This window comes from Nannobrachium achirus (assembly GCF_963921795.1).
Source record: "Nannobrachium achirus genome assembly, chromosome: 21".
NCBI classification, from domain to species: domain Eukaryota; kingdom Metazoa; phylum Chordata; class Actinopteri; order Myctophiformes; family Myctophidae; genus Nannobrachium; species Nannobrachium achirus.
In genome coordinates, this window is record NC_137828.1 from 21,287,470 (window position 1) to 21,306,840 (window position 19,371).

At 41.6% G+C, this 19,371-nt stretch overlaps 1 protein-coding gene across 1 annotated transcript in view; it reads right to left on the reverse strand.

Moving 5' to 3' along the window:
* The window catches only part of LOC308306635 (ankyrin repeat domain-containing protein 33B-like), a gene marked incomplete at both ends in the record, with an annotated part of 62,566 nt that overhangs the window by 13,197 nt on the left and 29,998 nt on the right, over positions 1 to 19,371 (reverse strand). Inside the window, 2 exons of the mRNA XM_080751676.1 lie at positions 13,292 to 13,433; positions 13,878 to 14,018. Of these exons, the coding sequence (XP_080607802.1) occupies positions 13,292 to 13,433; positions 13,878 to 14,018 (283 nt within the window). The remainder of the gene's footprint in view (positions 1 to 13,291; positions 13,434 to 13,877; positions 14,019 to 19,371) is intronic.

Sequence of the window (19,371 nt, forward strand, 5' to 3'; positions counted from 1 at the left end):
TGTCCTATTTGAATAATTTTGGTGTCAAATCATACATTTATCACTATGTAGAATCCAAATTTGGACCCATGAACTTACTCATTGGCTTCCTTGTACCATATATCAGTCCCGGAATCTTAATATTCTGCTAATAGTGTGGTGCGATGCGTCCAAAAAACAGCTCCCGTAGGATTTTTGTGCTAAAATTGATCTTTTTGCAGATCCTGGTTCTATAGAGTCCAAACTATGAGAAAATGATGGGTGTCAACTTTTCCGGATCCCCACCCCCTTTCTGGGGGTCATCTAGTTTGGGACCTGCCAGAACAGTACGCCAGCCAGTTAATGTCCAATTTTCTTAATATTAGGGTTGTTTTGTAGGTTTTAAAACATTCTGAGTTCATTTATTACACTTTTGAAGCAGCCAGAATAAGCTTTCTGACTTTTGGTTGGGGTCTTTCCTCACCTGGGACCCCCCAGATGGACCCCTGAGCCTTTCTCAGTACTCGCTCTGCTCCTGCTCCAGAACAATGTCATATTAGATCATAATTGAAGCATAAACTTTTTTTCTGAAAACAAAAAAAAAGTAGTAACAAATACCAGGGGTCTTCCACAGGGGCTTCGGGACCCCTGGGGGTCCTCGGAGTTACTACCTAGTGTGATAAGAAGTGTACTTCTAAGGATTTCTTTGCTAAAATGTATTTTTTTACTGCTTTGGCTTTTATAGGGACCAAACTGTCAGAAAATGATGGGTGTCAGATTTTCCTGACCCCAGCCCCCTTTCTGGGGGGTCATCTATTTTAGGACCTCGCAGAACAGTATGTCAGCCAGTTAATGTCCAATTTTCATAATATTAGAGTTGTTTTGAAGGTTTTAAAACATTCTAAGTACATATATTGCACTTTTGAAGCAGCCAGAATAACCTTTATGACTATTGGTGGGGGTCTCTCCTCACCTGGGACCCCCGGAATGACCCCTGAGCCTATCTCAGTACAGTCCTTGCTCTGCTCCTGCTCCAGAACAGTGTCAAATTAGATCATAATTGAAGCATAAAAGCTTTTGTACCTGTACCTGGGCTCTGTAGCTAATACCAGGGGTCTTCCACAGGGTCCGGGACCCCCAGGTGTCCTCAGCGTTACTACAGGGGGCCATCCAAACGGCTGTTTCAGTTTTGGCCCTATTCTTGCAAGAATAATATTAGAAACTGTTAGTTTTATGTATCCTGGGTTTATGTAGTGTACTTGATGGTTTATTAGTATTCTCTATTATTTACTAGTTAGATGCCTCAGGGTGCCAATTCTTTGCCATCTGGCCAGTGATGTATCGGACCTGTTACCCATATATGAAGACCCCCTGGTACCCATATATGGAGATCCATGTACTGTATATGGAGATATGCTGTGAGAGCCCAAACATGCTTACCCAGTTATTTGTTATGTGAAAGTACTATGATGTCCATGACAACTGACAACATACCCTTTTATGCCCATACATGGAGATCCCTGTCTGTAGAACCAGTCACACAGATATGGGCTGTCTTGGCCATCTGTCTTGGCCATATATGGATTCTGTTAGTGTGGTATGTGGCCAATGTGGCCTCCATATATGGGCATTCCCATATGAAGTCCTGTTAGATATGGGCTTAATATTGAAGACATCAGGGAACTCCATATATGGACCTTGTCATACATCTTGAATCTATGACCTCAGCATCAAAGGCTGGATTGGGGTATGTCCCTGTGACAAACTATTATCATGTCCACTAGGGGTACTTAATGTACATCAAGCAGCCTCACAGAAACAGGACATAGACTCCTGCCCTATGAGCCTCAGGGCTGGGCAGTGGGTTGCCTTTGGCCAAAGACAGAACTTAAAGTGGATTCTGTTCATGACCTGTGTTGCACTCTTGCAGAAAAGAGCAAAGGGATGCTCTTCTTCCATGCCTTCACTGGCTGCGATGTTTCAGCATTCCGCGGAAAGGGGAAGAAGTCTGCGTGGCAAACCTGGAATGTTTGTGATGAGGCTTCCGGTGTCTTCAGCAAACTCAGCCATTACCCACCTGTAGTGGATGATGAAGACCTGAAAACCTTGGAGAAGTTTGTGGTCATGATGTACGACCGATCCAGCACAGCTGAAGGTGTCAATGATGCGAGGTTGGACTTGTTTGCTCGGAAGCAGAGGCCATACGAAGCCATTCCTCCAACGCAAGCAGCACTGAAGCAACATGTGAAGCGCGCTTCCTATCAAGCGGCCTGCATCTGGAGTCAGTCAACAGTATGTCAACCAGAAGTGCAGACTCCTGACAACTGGGGCTGGACCAAGAAAGGAGATCTGTGGCAGATTGATTGGACTGAGCTCCCACCCATTGCAGAGAGTTGCCAGCAGCTGACCAAGTGTGGATGCAAGTTGGAATGCTGCAGTCGATGCAAATGCTACCACTTTGGTCTGACCTGCACGGCACTGTGCAGCTGCAGGTGCGAGGTTTAGAAGCGTTGTAGTCTAGGCCTACTATACTAATGTACTATACTGCCTAGGCCCTAGATAACAAAAAAAAAAGAAAAGACAAAAAAAAACTACCTCCTGCCTCGACGGGATCATCACCTTATCGTGGTGAGGCAGTTTGCGTGTCTCCATGACCCCCAGAGCTATGTCGGCAGGAGTCTTGTACAAAGAGTGATCCCACGGCGCTATTATATCTACCATGCATTTTAGCCGCGTCAGCCGCTGTGCATTGAAATCCGCTCTGTTGAGTTACTACATTACTACATTACCCACCCCCCCCCACCAACACACACACACACACACACACACACACACACATACACACTATAAACCTCTAACAATACTAAGATATACACTACCACCCATTTTACCCGAGTCAGACATAACACAAACCTCTAATTTAGCAGAATATTAGGATTCCGGGACTGATATATGGTACAAGGAAGCCAGTGAGTAAGTCCATGGGACCAAATTTGGATTCTACATAGTGAAAAATTTATGATTTGACACCAAGATCATTCAAATAGGACAGGTCTATGGTATTTTATTGCGTAATGCAAGATTACTGTATATTCAATGGCGGCCATCTTGAAAAATGGCCGCCATCTTGAAATTTGATTTGGCCAGATGGTTTTATGAAAAGAGCAATCCCTAAGGAGTATGTGTGCCAATTTTGGTGCTTGTATCCGCAAGTGAACGATTATTTCTGTTATCTGCCCGGCTAATTCGCATTTTTAGGGTGTATCTATATTAGCCTACAGTACCTTTTGTGACCACACATGTTAAGGGAGGGGCGCTGTTGTTCAGGCCATGCACAATCACACACAAACCCACACACACACACACACACACACACACGCGGGGGGGGGGGGGGGGGAGTGTGTGTGTGTGCAGGCGGGCGGGCGGGCGGGCGGGGGGGGGGGGGGGGGTTCTGGCCCTGTTACAGATGTTGTCCAAAAATCATGCAGATCGGTACACAGTATCTCTGTAGCTGTTAAATGGAACGGGTATTTCTTACATTGATGCTCCTACATATTAGCATGCAAGCACCAGTTAAAGTTACTTTCCATCCCTCATATACTGTGTGCACAGTGCACATCCCATAACCCACACACTGCACATCATTTCGGAGCTCATATCTTTGAACGGGTAAGGGCTAGTATTTTTAAATAAGTCTCCCGGTACTGTTTTTTCCCCATACCCATTTCTATCTAAGAACCACAAATAAGTACAAATAAGACTTATGCCATACTGTAGTACAATATCCCAAATCACAGACGATAATTATCCAGTCTAATATCATGATATGGAAATAATATTGATGCCCTGCACCGAAAGGCCAAGTGATTACAAAAAGAATAGTAATTAAAAAAGAATAATACTTGGCCTTCTGTAGTCTTTAACAATTTTAAACATTGCTGTTATAGATTTGTGTCATTGTAATAGAGCAGCATGATTATGGCAAAACGTATCTTATCAAACAAAATCTTAACAAAGAAATATTTTATTTTGACTAAAATAAATAAACAAGGTTTCCCAATTCAAACACATAGCAGTATATGCCTGTCTGCATTTGAATGTTCAAGGTGAGAAATGTACCTTATGCCATTATAGTCTCATGCCTTTCAATTATATACAAAAACAAAAATACCCCATGTCACTGCTTCAGGCTTCAGTTGTTTTGGTTTGTTTAAACCTCTATAGGGACTTAAAATGTCACCTTCTTCGCATTTGTTAAAGTTTCAGAAGAGGCTTGCTTAACAAATTATAGGCTACAGCTGGGAAGACAACAAGACGTCAATTCTTAATCCAGTGGTGCGGGTTTACTACCTTAAGGACTTATTTATTTGGAACACGAGGATATCCTACAGGTAGGAGGGAAGGAGAGTGGACTGAGTTCAGTCAGTGTGTTGTCTCTGTTGTTGTTGGGCTTGTTGCTGGCTCCACTCATCATCAGTACTACTGTCATCTGAAGAGTCACAAGGTGGGAGCTTCTGGGGTAATGCACTGGTTGGCACTTCCTATTCACAAGTTCCAAACCATAACCAAGGGGTAAGGGATGCTCTAGCAGGTTGTAATGGAGCTGGCAAAATCAATCAATCTTTATTTCAGACTCTACAGGTCCATATATCAACAATCAACAATACAAGAAACAACAGAGATTAAAAACAAAAACAACAACAACAACAGGGCACAACAGAAAAGGCACTAAAAAACATACAGACACTCAATCCAATGTCTCCAGAGACAAGAGGAGTATCTAATGCTGCTCTTCTTAGGCATGATTAAAGTCATTATAATTTCATTTTTAGAGTCCTTCAGCCTCATCATGAAGCTGTACATCAGATTCCTGATTACCGCATTCAAAGTGGCAACCCCACTGTTCACAAACAAATGGCTGGCACTTGTCCACCTAGGGACCCGCAGCAGGATTCTGAGGGCATCATTATACGCCACCCGCAACTTATTATATTTACTTTTGCTATATCTGCACCACAAGTGGGCAGTATACAGTGGTGTACAATAGGCTTTAAAAAGGGCTATCTTTACATCATCAGTACACATGTAAAATTTACGTGAGAGCATATTGGCTTGTGCATATAGTTTACAGTATTGTCTTTGTATATCATCATCATCACTGAGGTCGTCTCTTATAATGTGCCCAAGATATCTGACCTTGTCCACAACATTAAGCACCTTGTCGGCCAGCTGGAAAGAAGGGAAAGCTGCCTTTCGTTCCTCCTTAGTTTTCATTATCATGACAACACTCTTTTTTGGATTAAACTTAATGTCAAACATCTGACCATAATCTGAGCACACTCTAAGCAGCTGCTGTAACCCAGCAGAGCTGGGAGACATGACAACCAAGTCATCTGCATACATTAAATGATTAACAAGCCTTTCTCCCATCATACAGCCAGTCCTACACTTTTTAAGACTGACAGAGAGTTCATCCATATACAAATTAAAAAGCACAGGTGATAATATCCCACCCTGTTTGACCCCATTAGTCACTTGAAATGGACCAGATATAGTATCACCCCATCTTACTTGCATGGTTTGATGGGAGTACCAAAAATGTAAAACTCTTATTAAGTATGAAGGGACCCCTCGCTCTCTTAGTTTTGCAAAAAGTTTGCCATGGTTAATGCGGTCAAAGGCTCGAGAGGCGTCCAGAAAGCACGTAAACATGGTGGAATTATGTTTATTGTACTTACTGACTGCCTCTTTTAGAGCATACACACACATGTCAGTGCCATGTTTACTTTTAAACCCGAATTGCTCATCAGTGGAGACAATATACTTATGTAGTCTTTCAAGTATTATTCTCTCTAGCACTTTTGACAGCACACTAGCCAAGGCAATAGGCCTGTAGTTGTCAATGCTAGAGATTTTCCCTGTTTTTTCTTTAACTACAGGCACTAGCATAACTGACATCATATAGTCAGGAAGTATTCCGTGCATCAGCATTCCAGAGAAGCACAGGGCAAGTAGTACTGAAGCTCTGTGGCTGGAGTACCTCAAATGTTCAGCTGTTATCTGATCAGGGCCACAGGACTTATTAAGAGCCAGCTTTCCTATAGCGTTTCTGAGTTCATCTGGTCTGATGATTACTTTATCAGGGGACACCTCTCCAACACTAAAATCATCTCTTTTAACACAATTAAAAAGGTCCTTGTAGTGTCGCTTCCACATTTCTGCAATCTTTGCACTCCCTGTGATCCCGTCAATATTGGAAGGCAACGGAATTTTACTATTATTTATTATCTTGATTTCTTTCCAGAAATCCAAGACATCTTTTTGCTGCAGCTTTCTGGCCATAGAGTTTGCTCTCAAGGTCAGCTCATTCCTCTTAATGTATCGAACTGCACTTTTGAACCGAGCTACAGCCTGCTTTTTTGCATCACATACAGGACCATTCCTAGGTTTGCCCGCATTAACCCACATCTTAAAAGTTTCTCTGGCCTGCTGGTGTAATTCCTCTACATGCTCATTCCAACCCGGCCTGAGTTTATGCAGTGTAAGGTTTGTCCTTTCAAGATGAAGATTCAGTGAATCATCATCAGGAAGAAGACAGAGTGTAAATTGCTTCTTATACTGTATGTGCCACTTTGAAGCTCTGGCCTGCCCACAGGTAATAACTGCACTCTCACCATAGATGACGAAGAGCACACATGACTTCATGTCTCCTCTGACATCTTGTAACTATTGCCTCAGGATCAGACATCACCTTCTAACACTTTCTTAGTATGGTAGCCTTTCTTAGTATGGTAGCCTTTTCATGGACTGGCTAAAGTGCTATGGCATATGACAACCACCATGACTATGGGAGGTGGATGTCAGATTATTTCCCCACATACCCTCTGCAAATCTGCAATCATCTGCAAAATTCAACTGCCATCATTGATGAGCAAGCAGTTCAGGACCCTGAAGGATGGCGTGCATGAAGGATTTGAATTGAGCTATTTGACAGGTCTTTTCCTACACTGAGGTCATTACAGTCTGGTCTGGTTGCCTCACAAGAGGTAGTGCATGACCTTAAGACTGCACTTTTAGATTGCCAAACTCAGGTTGAATCCTGCAATACCACTAACATGTGGAACACCTTACCGAAAGCCTTAAAGGAGTGTAAATCTGTAACTTCCTTTAAAATCGGTCTGAAAAGTCACTTACAGGCGGCTGCTACTCGAAATTTGTAATAGACAAAGCCTATACTTACCTCCCCTTTTCCACTGTAAATATATTTAATTTATTTTCTTCTTTAATTTACTTTTTTCTGTTTTACGGCTGTTTATTTTTATTTTATTTCTTTTGCTATTGATGATATCTTCTGCATAGTACTGTGTTCTGTCTGTCTGTGATTCAATGTTATATGAGATACATAAAGGTTTCCTATGTAAACGAGCCGAAAGGCTTTATTGGATCTCCTTTTAGTTGACCTTGTAACAGTGAACTGTACTGACATGAAACTTTTTCCTATTCAAACTTCTAATAAAGTCTTCAATCAATCAATCAATCAATCAATCAATCAATCAATCAATGTGGCACGGCTGTCAACCTGGCGGTTGGCTATTTAAACGATTGTGGTGCACTCAGTTAAATATGTCTAGGCCTTTGAACTGCCATGTTCTTTTAGGATGTGTATCTCGCTAAGTGCTAATGGCCTCTTGTGAGCTATTTGACCCGCTGTGTCTGTGTCACACTACTTGTGTGTTTTTGATTGAAGACTTTATTAGAAGTTTGCATAGGAAAAGGTACAGTTTCATGACGGTACAGTTCACTGGTACAAGGTCTACTAAAAGGAGATCCATGAAAAGACTAAGCTTATTTCCACTGGAAACCATTAAGTATCTCATATAACATTGAATGACAGACAGATAGAACACAGTACTATGCAGTAGATATGTAAAGAAAAACAAAACAAAGACAGTAATTCTTAAACAAACAGTATATACAAAGAAGGGGCAGGGGAGGGTAGGGTTGGGGCTAGGTTCATTATTACCAGTTGCGAACGGCTGCTGCCTGTAAGTGGCTTTTCAGGGCAATTTTAAAGGATGCAAGTGATCCACACTCCTTTATGGCCTTCGGTAAGGCTTTCCACATTTTGGTGGTATAGCAGAAAAAAGAGTTTGACCCTTTGTTGGTTTTGACTCTGGGTTGAAAGTGATCTGTGGCGCTGCCTCTGGTGTTGTAATTATGGACATCCTTAATGTTTATAAAGTATTTTGACAGGTACTTGGGTATCATAGTGGTGTAGTGTATCTTGTACACCAGGCCCATTGCAAGCTGCTGTACTCTGTCATCTACTCTGAGCCACCCCACTCTTAATTGGTGAGTAGCGGTGAGGTGAGTCTGATAGGGAAGGCTAAGCAGGACCCTAATTAGTTTATTTTGGTGTGCTGCACAAGTAGTCACTCAAGTCTAAAGAAATTGGCATGGAACAGCATGATACAATCCAAGGGCGTCATTTGGGCCTACAGTGTTGCCATGGCAATACCCTAGTGTTAAATCCATTTGTAGGGTTCAGGGTGAGAGAGAGAAAGAGAAACAGACACCGAACCAAAGCGACGTTCATGTGTGTTCACATGTGTGTTCAGCTAGTCAATGAACGATGATGATTTGTTAAGTTAAAATGTATATATATATATATATATATATATTTATATTACTATTGTTTTTCAAACCAAATAGGCCTATCCCCCGGGTCAAAATGACCCCCGAACAGAACCAAGGTGAAGTGAATCTGAACAGAACTCAAGGGTTAATGAAAACGGTGTCTTTTACGGCTATACCAACATTTTTGCTGCCAATGAGGGCATGTGAAAACACCCCCAAACTGTTATTATTTGCTCCTTTCACACACCTGCAACCCTAACCCAAAAAAAAAACATCTATAATCATGGTATGCTTTTTCACTGCAGAGAAATTTGTATCTCCCTGTACTTTCAGCAAAAATTACTATGTATTTTGCCGTGACATTTCGGACACCAAAACGTCCGGCACACAAAATAAGTGGCCATTTTCACATGGCGTGAATTTCAAAATTGCAGTAACTTTTGAAAAAAAAAAAATAATAATCCAAAAGTTTGGCTCTGAAAACGTGCTCTACTACTACTACTGTACTGTATAAGACAAAAGGTGACCTTTTTGACCTTTGAGATGACCTGAGATTATTTAATTAATTATTTTAGTTGTACTAGGTTTAGCTTCAGCAGAGCGTTCATTAGAGCCCAATATGAAGGTTCGATGACGATGTTAAAAAGTTGACCTTTCAGAGATGATAGTCGGCATGCAGCCATCTTGGATCAAAACAAAAAAACAGGTTAAATCATTAAATTAACATCAATTATGGATTCCTCAACCCAAAAAGTCACAGAAAACTAGTTTTATTCATAACTGTAGGTCAAACCATTGAAACGTTCATTTTCGTCATAGCTGATTGTAGCCATTTTGGATTTTGGTCTCTAAAAACATTTGCCCACCCTTTTTAAAAATACACCCCGGCCAAATTTGTTTAATAACGCTCCTAGATGACAAATCCATTGAGAAACGGACCTTTGCTCTCCACGGTCACGGAAGTGCCATAAACGACCCAACTATGTAGTGACTCGACTCGAGTGGACTCGGTGGGGGGCGAGTCCCGAGTCAAATGGTCCGAGACCGAGTCGAGTCCAAGTCAAATTAAGGGCGAGACCGAGACGAGACTGAGTCAATGAAAATTTGGACTCGAGTCCTGACTCGAGACGAGTCAATGACTCGAGTACTACAACACAAATTTTTACTATTTCTGTGTGACATTATAGTATGACCAAGTAGGGCAGGGGTCTTCAACAGGGGGTCCGGGACCCGTAGGGGGTCCTCAGAGTTACTACAGGGGGGCCTCCAAATCTTTGAGTGATACATATTTATATTTTTATATTAACCACTTAAACCCGAGTGTCCATATTCGGAGAAAGTTAGCTAAAAATAGCAGATCTACAAGCTCACAACGCCTCGTACCGTTGTGAGCTTGTAGAAGGTCAAGTTTATTAAGCATTGACGGTTCAAGTGGTTAAATAAAACAGAAATTGACATGAATCCAACATACACTGATGATTGTGCTGTCAAACAATGACACTATATGGAATCTATGAACAGGTTGTGGGGGTCCCTGCTTCATCTCTCTCTCAACTAAGGGGTCCTTGGCCTGAAAACATTGAGGACCCCTGAAGTAGGGGATTCATTTACGGAAAAACAGCAACATGAATTCATGAAATGAATAAAATATGGACATAGGTTTCTGCCCGACAGCAACAACATTATGTCTTATGCCTTTTCTTTTTTCTGACAGCATTTTTGAAGGGTTTTATCATTTCCATGCACACATACATTATGCTCTGACAGGTTATGTTTACGCCTTGTTTATGTGTAGCTGCAGGCGGGCTGCCTATACTAGACTATGTATTATGTACTGCATAATGACATGTGAAGCAGTCTATCTGGCAGGCGACATTTTAATCTCCACAAATTAACTCTTCTTGCCTTAGGGGTTTAAAGAGCAACCCATGCCAAGATTGTCTTTCATTTCAAAACAAAGAAATGGGGCTTTTTAAAACTGCAGATGAGAAGATTTTAAGACAAGAACTGAATCATCGATGTAAATGTCGTCCGGCCAACAGGATCACATAAACAGTAGACCAGGGGTTCTCAAAGTGGGTGCCGTGGCACCCTGAGGTGCCTCAGAATACGTAGATAAAATTTGGAACTGGTCAATATCACTTCAGTTTTAGGCTAATTGGTAAAACAGACCTGAGGCAGACCTTTGTGCGTTCTTTTGTGATCTACACGAAAATCTCCTTGCCAAAAACAGCCGATCTACAAGCTCACAACGTGTCACAGTGTGATGTGCTGTGGAGCTTGTAGATCTGCTATTTTTGGTGAATGTTCCCCACAGAAAAGGGTTGCTGGGGTTCAAGTGAGAACGTCAAGTATAATTTATTATAATACTAGTAAGATGCCGCAGGGCGACATGCGACCGAGCGAGGTCATGCCATGTCTTGGCCATCTGGCCAGTGATGTGTACCGTACAGTATGTATATCGGACCAGTTACGCATATATGGAGATCCGTATATGGAGAAGTGCTGTAAGAGCCCAAACATACTTACTCAGTTATTTGTTATGTGAAAGTCCTATCCCTTTTATGCCCATACAGACATCTCTGTCTGTAGAAACAGCCACACAGATATGGGCTGTCTTGGCCATCTGTCTCGGCCATATATGGAATCTGTTAGTGTGCTATGTGGCCTCCATATATGGGCATTCCCATATGAAGTCCTGTTAAATACATGGGCTTAATATGGATGACATCAGGGATCTCCATGTATGGGCATAAAAGGGATTCTGCTAGTGTAGTTCCCCTGACATCACAGTGAAGTCAGAGTGTGATGTCAGAGCGGCAAACCCATTCTGTTAGAGTGGGTCCCCTGACGTCACAGTGATGTGTCAGCCAGGGGAACCACAGTGTCAGGCGTTATAGACAGAGATACGGACAAGCTGTGACCGTTCACATACTAAACTGCGACCTACGGTCGCAATAATATATATTTCTTCAATGTCCTATAATGCAGGGATACTCAAACTTCTGAACTTGTGGGCCACATTACAAAAATGATTGGGCCACGGGCCAGTTTATAAAATTACATTACTTGATGAATTGCGGGTCTTGCCTGCGGCCACTCTCGAGCAAAGCCAAGAGTCTCGTTGAGTTTCTTTATTTGCGTTATTTCCACATAACGAGTGCAATGTGCATTATTTTATGGCTTGGAATCCCATTTATATTCTGTCAATGACACAATTTGTAAGTAATTTTCTAAATTTTCTCTCTTTTTAATAATTCTGTGCAATTAGCATATTCTTTATGTACTATAGTCTGGTTGCCTTACCAGGGGGGGAGTGGGGGGCGCTAGGGGGAGAGCAACAACTTTATTAGGAAAAAATATATACATATGGAGATACAAGGTTTCTACCTGACAGTGCCTATATGTACAGTAAGTCGATTATAGTTTGTAGCAGAACAAAAACTAAGGAGCTAACATAATGATGCTGTTGGTAGTGAGACAGATGGCTCGCTGAGAAGTTAGTCGCTGACGAGCACATTTAGCCAAGTTTTGTGCTCAGTGGGTGTTCATTTAATTAACAAGGTACTTAATTAGGTTTACACATGTAATGGCAGACAGGTGTGTGTGGGTGTCCATTAGCACCCCGATTTGGTGTTAACGGAGTTAATTTATGTGTTTGTTGTTTGTGTTTGGAGTTAACTTATTTGGTGTTAATTTATATTTCTCCACTTCAATGCAACTTGTGGCTGAATCGTGAGGGGGCAGTCCGCTTATTATAAGCGACCTTTGGCTTGTTTTTCTGTAATGTAGCTAGTACAGCTCAGGGGTAGAGAAACCGTTATTAGAGCACGAAGGGTTCCCAGTTCGAATCCGGGCTCCCCCTGAGTTAAATGTCGAAGAGTCCTTGAGCAAGACTCTGAACCCCTAATTGCTCCCGGTGAGCAGGTTGGTGCCTTGCATGGTTTCCTCCGCAACCGGTGTATGAATGTGTGCGTGAATGGGTGAATGTAATGCACAATCTATGTAAAGCGCCTTGGAAAAAAGCGCTATATAAATGCACCATTTACCATTTACATATTGGTAGTTGCAGTGCGGGCTTGTTCAGACATGACCATACTAATATGATAATGACCCTGATATTGACCCTGATACTGACATGATACTGACCATGATACTGTTATGATACTGACATGATACTGACCATGATACTGTTATGATACTGACATGATACTGACCATGATACTGTTATGATACTGACATGATACTGACCATGATACTGATACTGACATGATACTGACCATGATACTGACCATAATACTGTTATGATACTGACATGATACTGACCATGATACTGACATGATACTGACCATGATACTGACATGATACTGACATGATACTGACCATGATACTGACCATGATACTGACATGATACTGTTATGATACTGACCATGATACTGTTATGATATTGACATGATACTGTTATGATACTGACATGATACTGACATGATACAGTTATGATACTGACATGATACTGACATGATACTGACCATGATACTGACCATGATACTGGCATGATACTGACATGAATCCTAACCATGATACTATGATACTTACTGACCATGATACTGACCATAATACTAACATGAATACTGACCATGATACTACGATACTGACCATGATACGGACAGAAAATGTCTGGAACCAACAAATTTACCTGAACGCGCCAGACATCTGTTGGGGGCAGGGCCGGCACACCAGGCGAGCTATCACCCAGGCTGTCTCGTAGCGGCCTGTGAACCACGCCCATTCGCTGGCCGTCATCTTGCGGCCATAGTCCCTTGCATTCACATCGCCCCCTGGTGGGAACAGACACAAGTTAATAGGTTGTTTTTAACCACTGCACAAATTACACAAAAACACTTTTGGTCATTGTATCATCTAATCAGGCTTTTGGGAACACCCAGGACAGTTTTTGAATTGCTTGATTCAGTATTTAGATATTTGATATTTGATATTTATTCCTATACAAACCCATTTTAACTTCAAACTTCATTTTAACTGTGATAGATTCAATGAAAACAATTAAATACAATGAAAAAGTATTACAAATAAATTAAAAAGGTTATAAAAAAAACATGGCTTGCTCACATAGGAGTCACCAGAAAAAAGGACGGGTGTTAAAATGGAGTTTGAAGTTACAATGGGTTTATATAGGAAGCGGGCAAATGGGGGAGAATGAATATCTAAATACTGAATCAAGCAATTCAAAAACTGGTCTAGCACGTGGGTTGGCAGCCTACCTGCGGTCATGAGCGAGCGCACACACTCGACGCGCCCCTGCATGGCAGCCTTCATCAGAGCAGTGAAACCGTGGCAGTTTCTCCTCTCCAGGTCCAGACCAGAGTAGTAGTTCAACAAGTAGTTGGTGATCATCATGTGACCTGGCAACGACAATTACAATTTAAAGGGATATTTCAATTTAAAAAAAAAACTTTTGGTCATTTTATTGTCTAATCAGGCTTTTTTGAACACCCTGAACAGTTTTTAAGTTGCTTGATTCAGTATTTAGATATTTGATGTAAATGTTATCAGGCCCTCCTACTCCAGGGCCGCTCCCCATACATACCCATTGTAGTGGAGTGGCGTAGCTCTTGAAACATGACAAATCGTTAAATTGTGCGATTAAAGTGCCAAACTTGGTAGATATGTTGATTGATATATTAGAAACAAATCTGGATATCGGCCAATCAAAAAATTTGATTTTTCAAAATGGCCACTAGCGGTTTGTTAAACCTTCCTAAATCACCCTCTAGGAGCGACAGTTTTAGTGATAGGAAGCTGAAATGTTGCATGCTGTGTGTGCATGTTCATGTCAATTGGTTAAAAGGGGGTGTGGCAATGGGAGTGGCCTATCATAAAAAGGTGCATAACTTTGATATAGATGCACAGATTTGCACAAAATGTTGTAGAAAGGTTGGTCACGACCCAAATAACAGCTGAGTGAATGTTCACACCATTTTCGAAAAAAGGGGTTTGTCATTAGGACCAGTGTAATACCAGTGTAGTACCAGTACAAAACCAGAAGCTCCCTGCAGTCCAAACACCCAGAGGTCGTAGCGGCACGGGGCAGGGTGGAGGAAGCATGGCTTGGCTTTGCATGTGAGCCTACGGTGGAGAGACGTGGGATACTGAACGAGGCCAAACAGCTTCTCTTCAGTACCTATGATAACATCAAGGGGGAGGAACTGATGGAGAGGGTGCAGAGAGTCCAGGCAGCGCATGGTGAGAGGCAGTATGGAGAAGCCTGGAAGGTCATTAATGAAATGATAGGATGGAAGAGGACCAAGGAGGGACAGGTCGAGGGACACACCAGTGAGGAGAGGGTAGCGACCACCTGGTTCAACCACTTCCGAGGGCTGCACAACATCAGATGGAGAGGAGGAAGATATACCATCATTCCTCCAGGACCTCAACATCAAGAATGATCCCTTCACGGTCACTGAGTTTGCCATGGTGAAAAACACTCTGAGAGAGGGTAAGAGTGCTGTGCCGGACGGCATACCCCCAGAGGTCGTAAAGAACTGATGTCTTGACCACATCATCCTACAGTTCTGTAACCTTGCCCTGCTAGGCAACTACCGAGGCATCAGCCTGACCTGTATTGCAGCAAAGGTCTACAACCGGATGATACTAAACTGGATTCGGCATGCCATCGACCCTCACCCGAGGAAAACCAAAATGCCTTTCGAGAGGAGAGAACCACATTATCCCAGATCTTGGACCTGAGGAGTAGAATCAAGGGGCAAGTTCTGCCGATTTAAAATGACTCCAATACGGAAGTAAAACTTCCTATGATTGGCCGCTAGTTGCGCTGTTTTCCCCCCCGGCCGGTTGCAAAAAGAATTGTTCACCATTGGATCCCATTCATTGATTCCCATTTTCCCCTTTCGTGTTCTAGCCTTAATTAACATTTTCATGAATACTTTATGGTTCCTATCGCTAGTTAAAAATTGCCTTTCAATCACCATCATATGCGTTTTGTCGAAATTTGGTCCATTTATTTTAAAATAGATGATAAAGTTGCAGGGGCGCGGCTGATCCCAGATCAGCCTTTGCCCACATCAGCTCATCAGCGGGTCGTAATGCGACGCACTGTTAGCTTGTAGGTCGGTTTTCTTTGTACAACGGCGTATAGAGCTAATTGTATAAACATTGTTACAATATAAAACTATTATACAAACCCAGGTTACACTGTACAATATAGGCAGACGCTCTTAATCCAGAGCTATTAAAATGAGCGAGGACATAAATAAACACACATATAGGCTATTCTGTATAATTATAGGCTATAAATGTTAAAACATAGTTTTTGTTAATACGCCTATAATTTATTTACTCTTATAGGCATATCAGCCACACGACTTGGTATTTATTATGAAGGCTATACCTGCCCGATTGTGTAACAACTTATGAGAGCCTATATATAATGCCACCAAAACAATGCGTCTTTATTTATGTTTTTCTCGTCATGATTTGTGCAAGTATGTCATGCCACATCAATCCGTGATCGACATGTGCCTACAGATTATCAGTGGCCACTCAGCCAAAATAGCCTATGTTCTATGCCAATGGAAGCCTAGATTATTTTATGAACTCGTCTTTAACATTGGCATTCTTGATAATTTGTCATGTATGACTACCACAGACTTACTTTACATTATAGGCCATTTATCAAATATTTCATGTAACATTTTGGAAACTGAAAACAGCACTTTTTTACATAAATTGCATGTCCTACTATCCTGTATCCCTTGGCATACCTGATCCTGTTGTTGGAGCCAGCTGAGTATGGGAGATCTTGGTCGGGAGCTCTTTTTGAAAAGTTGGTCATAGCAGGCTTCGGCGACGTGATGTTATGGATATTATCTGGCTTTTTGTAGGTTTAGAACGGCTAGTATAATAATGTATTTCCCCCAAGTAACCACTCGTATATAAAGTGGTATAGCCTATAATATAATATAAAACTAAACAAAAGAAACACTCAACATTTAGCGCCACGCCAAATGGTATTAATTAAAACATTTGAAAACGACAGAGGCTACAGTATAATTGTTAATAGAACAGTCTGCACAAAGTTAGCACTTACATTCACACATACAAATTTCACACAAAAGCATAGGAACGCACACAAATAGGCATTGGTTGATCTCACATTTTATTTCCAAAATATAAACCAGAATGAAATTGACTGAATCAAAGAGGAGGATAGGCTGAATGATGTAGGCTAGCCTACTACTGTAAATACCTCAATCAAACAAAAAATGACATGAATCAAGTGCATTTACGTTAACGATCGCTGATTGAAATAACCTCTTTAATATGTAGGAATAATTAACCCACGATACTGCATAATGTCAGCTCAATAATTAGTTCACGAATCAATTCATTAATCCAGCTTCTCGCTACTGTAGCCTACTTAGCATGTCACAATCATAGACTGCAGTCACAATGAACAACTCATATGCATATTGCATCCATTCCTACATTAATCGCATTGTTAACATAGGTGTCACATTGACATTGTCGACAGCTTTTGTTAAGAGGTGTGAATGAAAACTATTAGTGCAACTTCAGTCCTATAAACATCACAAATCCCTGTTAATAAATATGAATAAACCCATGCATATTTCTCTGGACGAATGCCTCTTTGCTTTGTGACAAGTCTAGTGGAGAACTGCACGGGCACTTTCAAAAGTAGAGTCCACAACAAGGCTTCCAATGCGGGGTACAGAGTCCTAGACGGCCCGGCCAGGTTAGCGGTAGCCTCGGGAACCGAGGCTTGGTTAGCGGCCTTCCAATGCGGGGTAGAGAGTCCTAGACGGCCCGGTCAGGTTAGCGGTAGCCTCGGGAACCGAGGCTTGGTTAGCGGCGGCTGCAGCGGCTACTCCAGAGTCCAAACGTCCGGTGCTCAAATCTCCGTGGCAAAATTAAAAAGTTATTCGGACATTTACTGTCACTGCGGTCCGTCTGTGTCAGCCATAATGGATTTGTTTTTCGCTCGCTGGCTGGCTTGTGGGCGGTCCACGTTTTCTTCTTCGTCTGCTATATTTTCGGCAGAGCTCAACACATTCTCCCGAGTATCCTTGCGTTGCACGTGACCGTTGGCAGCCAATAGCATCTCTGGTAGCATTACAATTCTATTTATTTCTATGATGGCGACACCCATTTCAAGGCGTGGAAAAGTGCCATTTGCGCTGCATAGAAACCAATGGCGTCATTTCGTCCATATTTTTCTACAGTCTATGAGTAGAATTGAGGAGGTGAAGAAGAACAACCTGATGGTAGGGAGCTTCTGGTTTTGTACTGGTACTACACTGGTATTACACTGGTCCTAATGACAAACCCCTTTTTTAGAAGATGGTGTGAACAGTTACTCAGATGTTATTTGGGTCGTGACCAATCTTTCCACAACATTTTGTGCAAATCTGTGCATCTATATCAAAGTTATGCACCTTTTTATAATAGGCCACTCCCATTGCCACACCCCCTTTTAACCAATTGACATGAACATGCACACACAGCATGCAACATTTCAGCTTCCTATCACTAAAACTGTCGCTCCTAGAGGGTGATTTAGGAAGGTTTAACAAACCGCTAGTGGCCATTTTGAAAAATCTAATTTTTTGATGGCCCGATATCCAGATTTGTTTCTAATATATCAATCAACATATCTACCAAGTTTGGCGCTTTTATCGCAAAATTGAACGATTTTATAGCCACGCCGCCCTACTATTGTAACTTCAAACCATTTTAATTATGATAGATTCATTAAAACACCCATTATCTTTTCTGGTGACTCATAATACCCTCCTAATACGTGAGCAGGCCGTGCTTTTTCGATAACGTTTTTCATTTATTTTTAATAATGATTTATTATGAAAAAGATTAAATCCAAAAATGAATTATTAAAAATACATTTTAAAAGTTATCGAAATAACACGGCCTGCTCACATATTAGGAGGGTATTACCAGTAAGACTCCCTAATCGGGAGATAAGCGACCGTTGGTCAAAAGTTTGTTTTACCAATTATTACACTCTATGTGAACATTTACATCAACAAATCCCAAGTACTATGCAGAACGACCCATTTCAAGTTTTTAATGTACAACAGACGGCCGGTGTGGAGGTTTTCATAGTAAACTGCTCCCTGACGGTCGCAACAACAATATTTAGAAAATAGGTCTACAAGCTCACAATGCTACGCATTGTCCTCGTCCCTTATATTCCCATAGGTTATATGGAGATCTCAGTGTTTGTCAGTCCTTGTTCATTTATGCCCATATATGGACATCTCTATATCTACTGTAACAGTCCTTGTCCCTTTATGCCCGGAGATCTCTTAACTGTAAGTCCTTGTCCCTTTTATGCCCATATATGGATATTCCTGATGTCATCAGTATATGAAAATATATGGGCTTTCTGATATGCCCATATATGGAGATCTCTTAACTGTAAGCCCTTGTCCCTTTTATGCCCATATATGGATATCCCTGATGTCATCCGTATATGCCCATATATGGGCTTTCTAATATGCCCATATATGGAGATCTCTGTATCTCCATATATGGGTATAAAAGGATACTTCAGGTCTGACATCAGGTTTGTTTATATTGGGTTGCTAGGTTTGACATCACAAACTCCATGGGCCATCTGACCTAGAAATCTATATTTGGGCATAGATGACTCATCGTGACCTCATCATGATTTCAATCGCTATAAAAGGACTCTCAGTG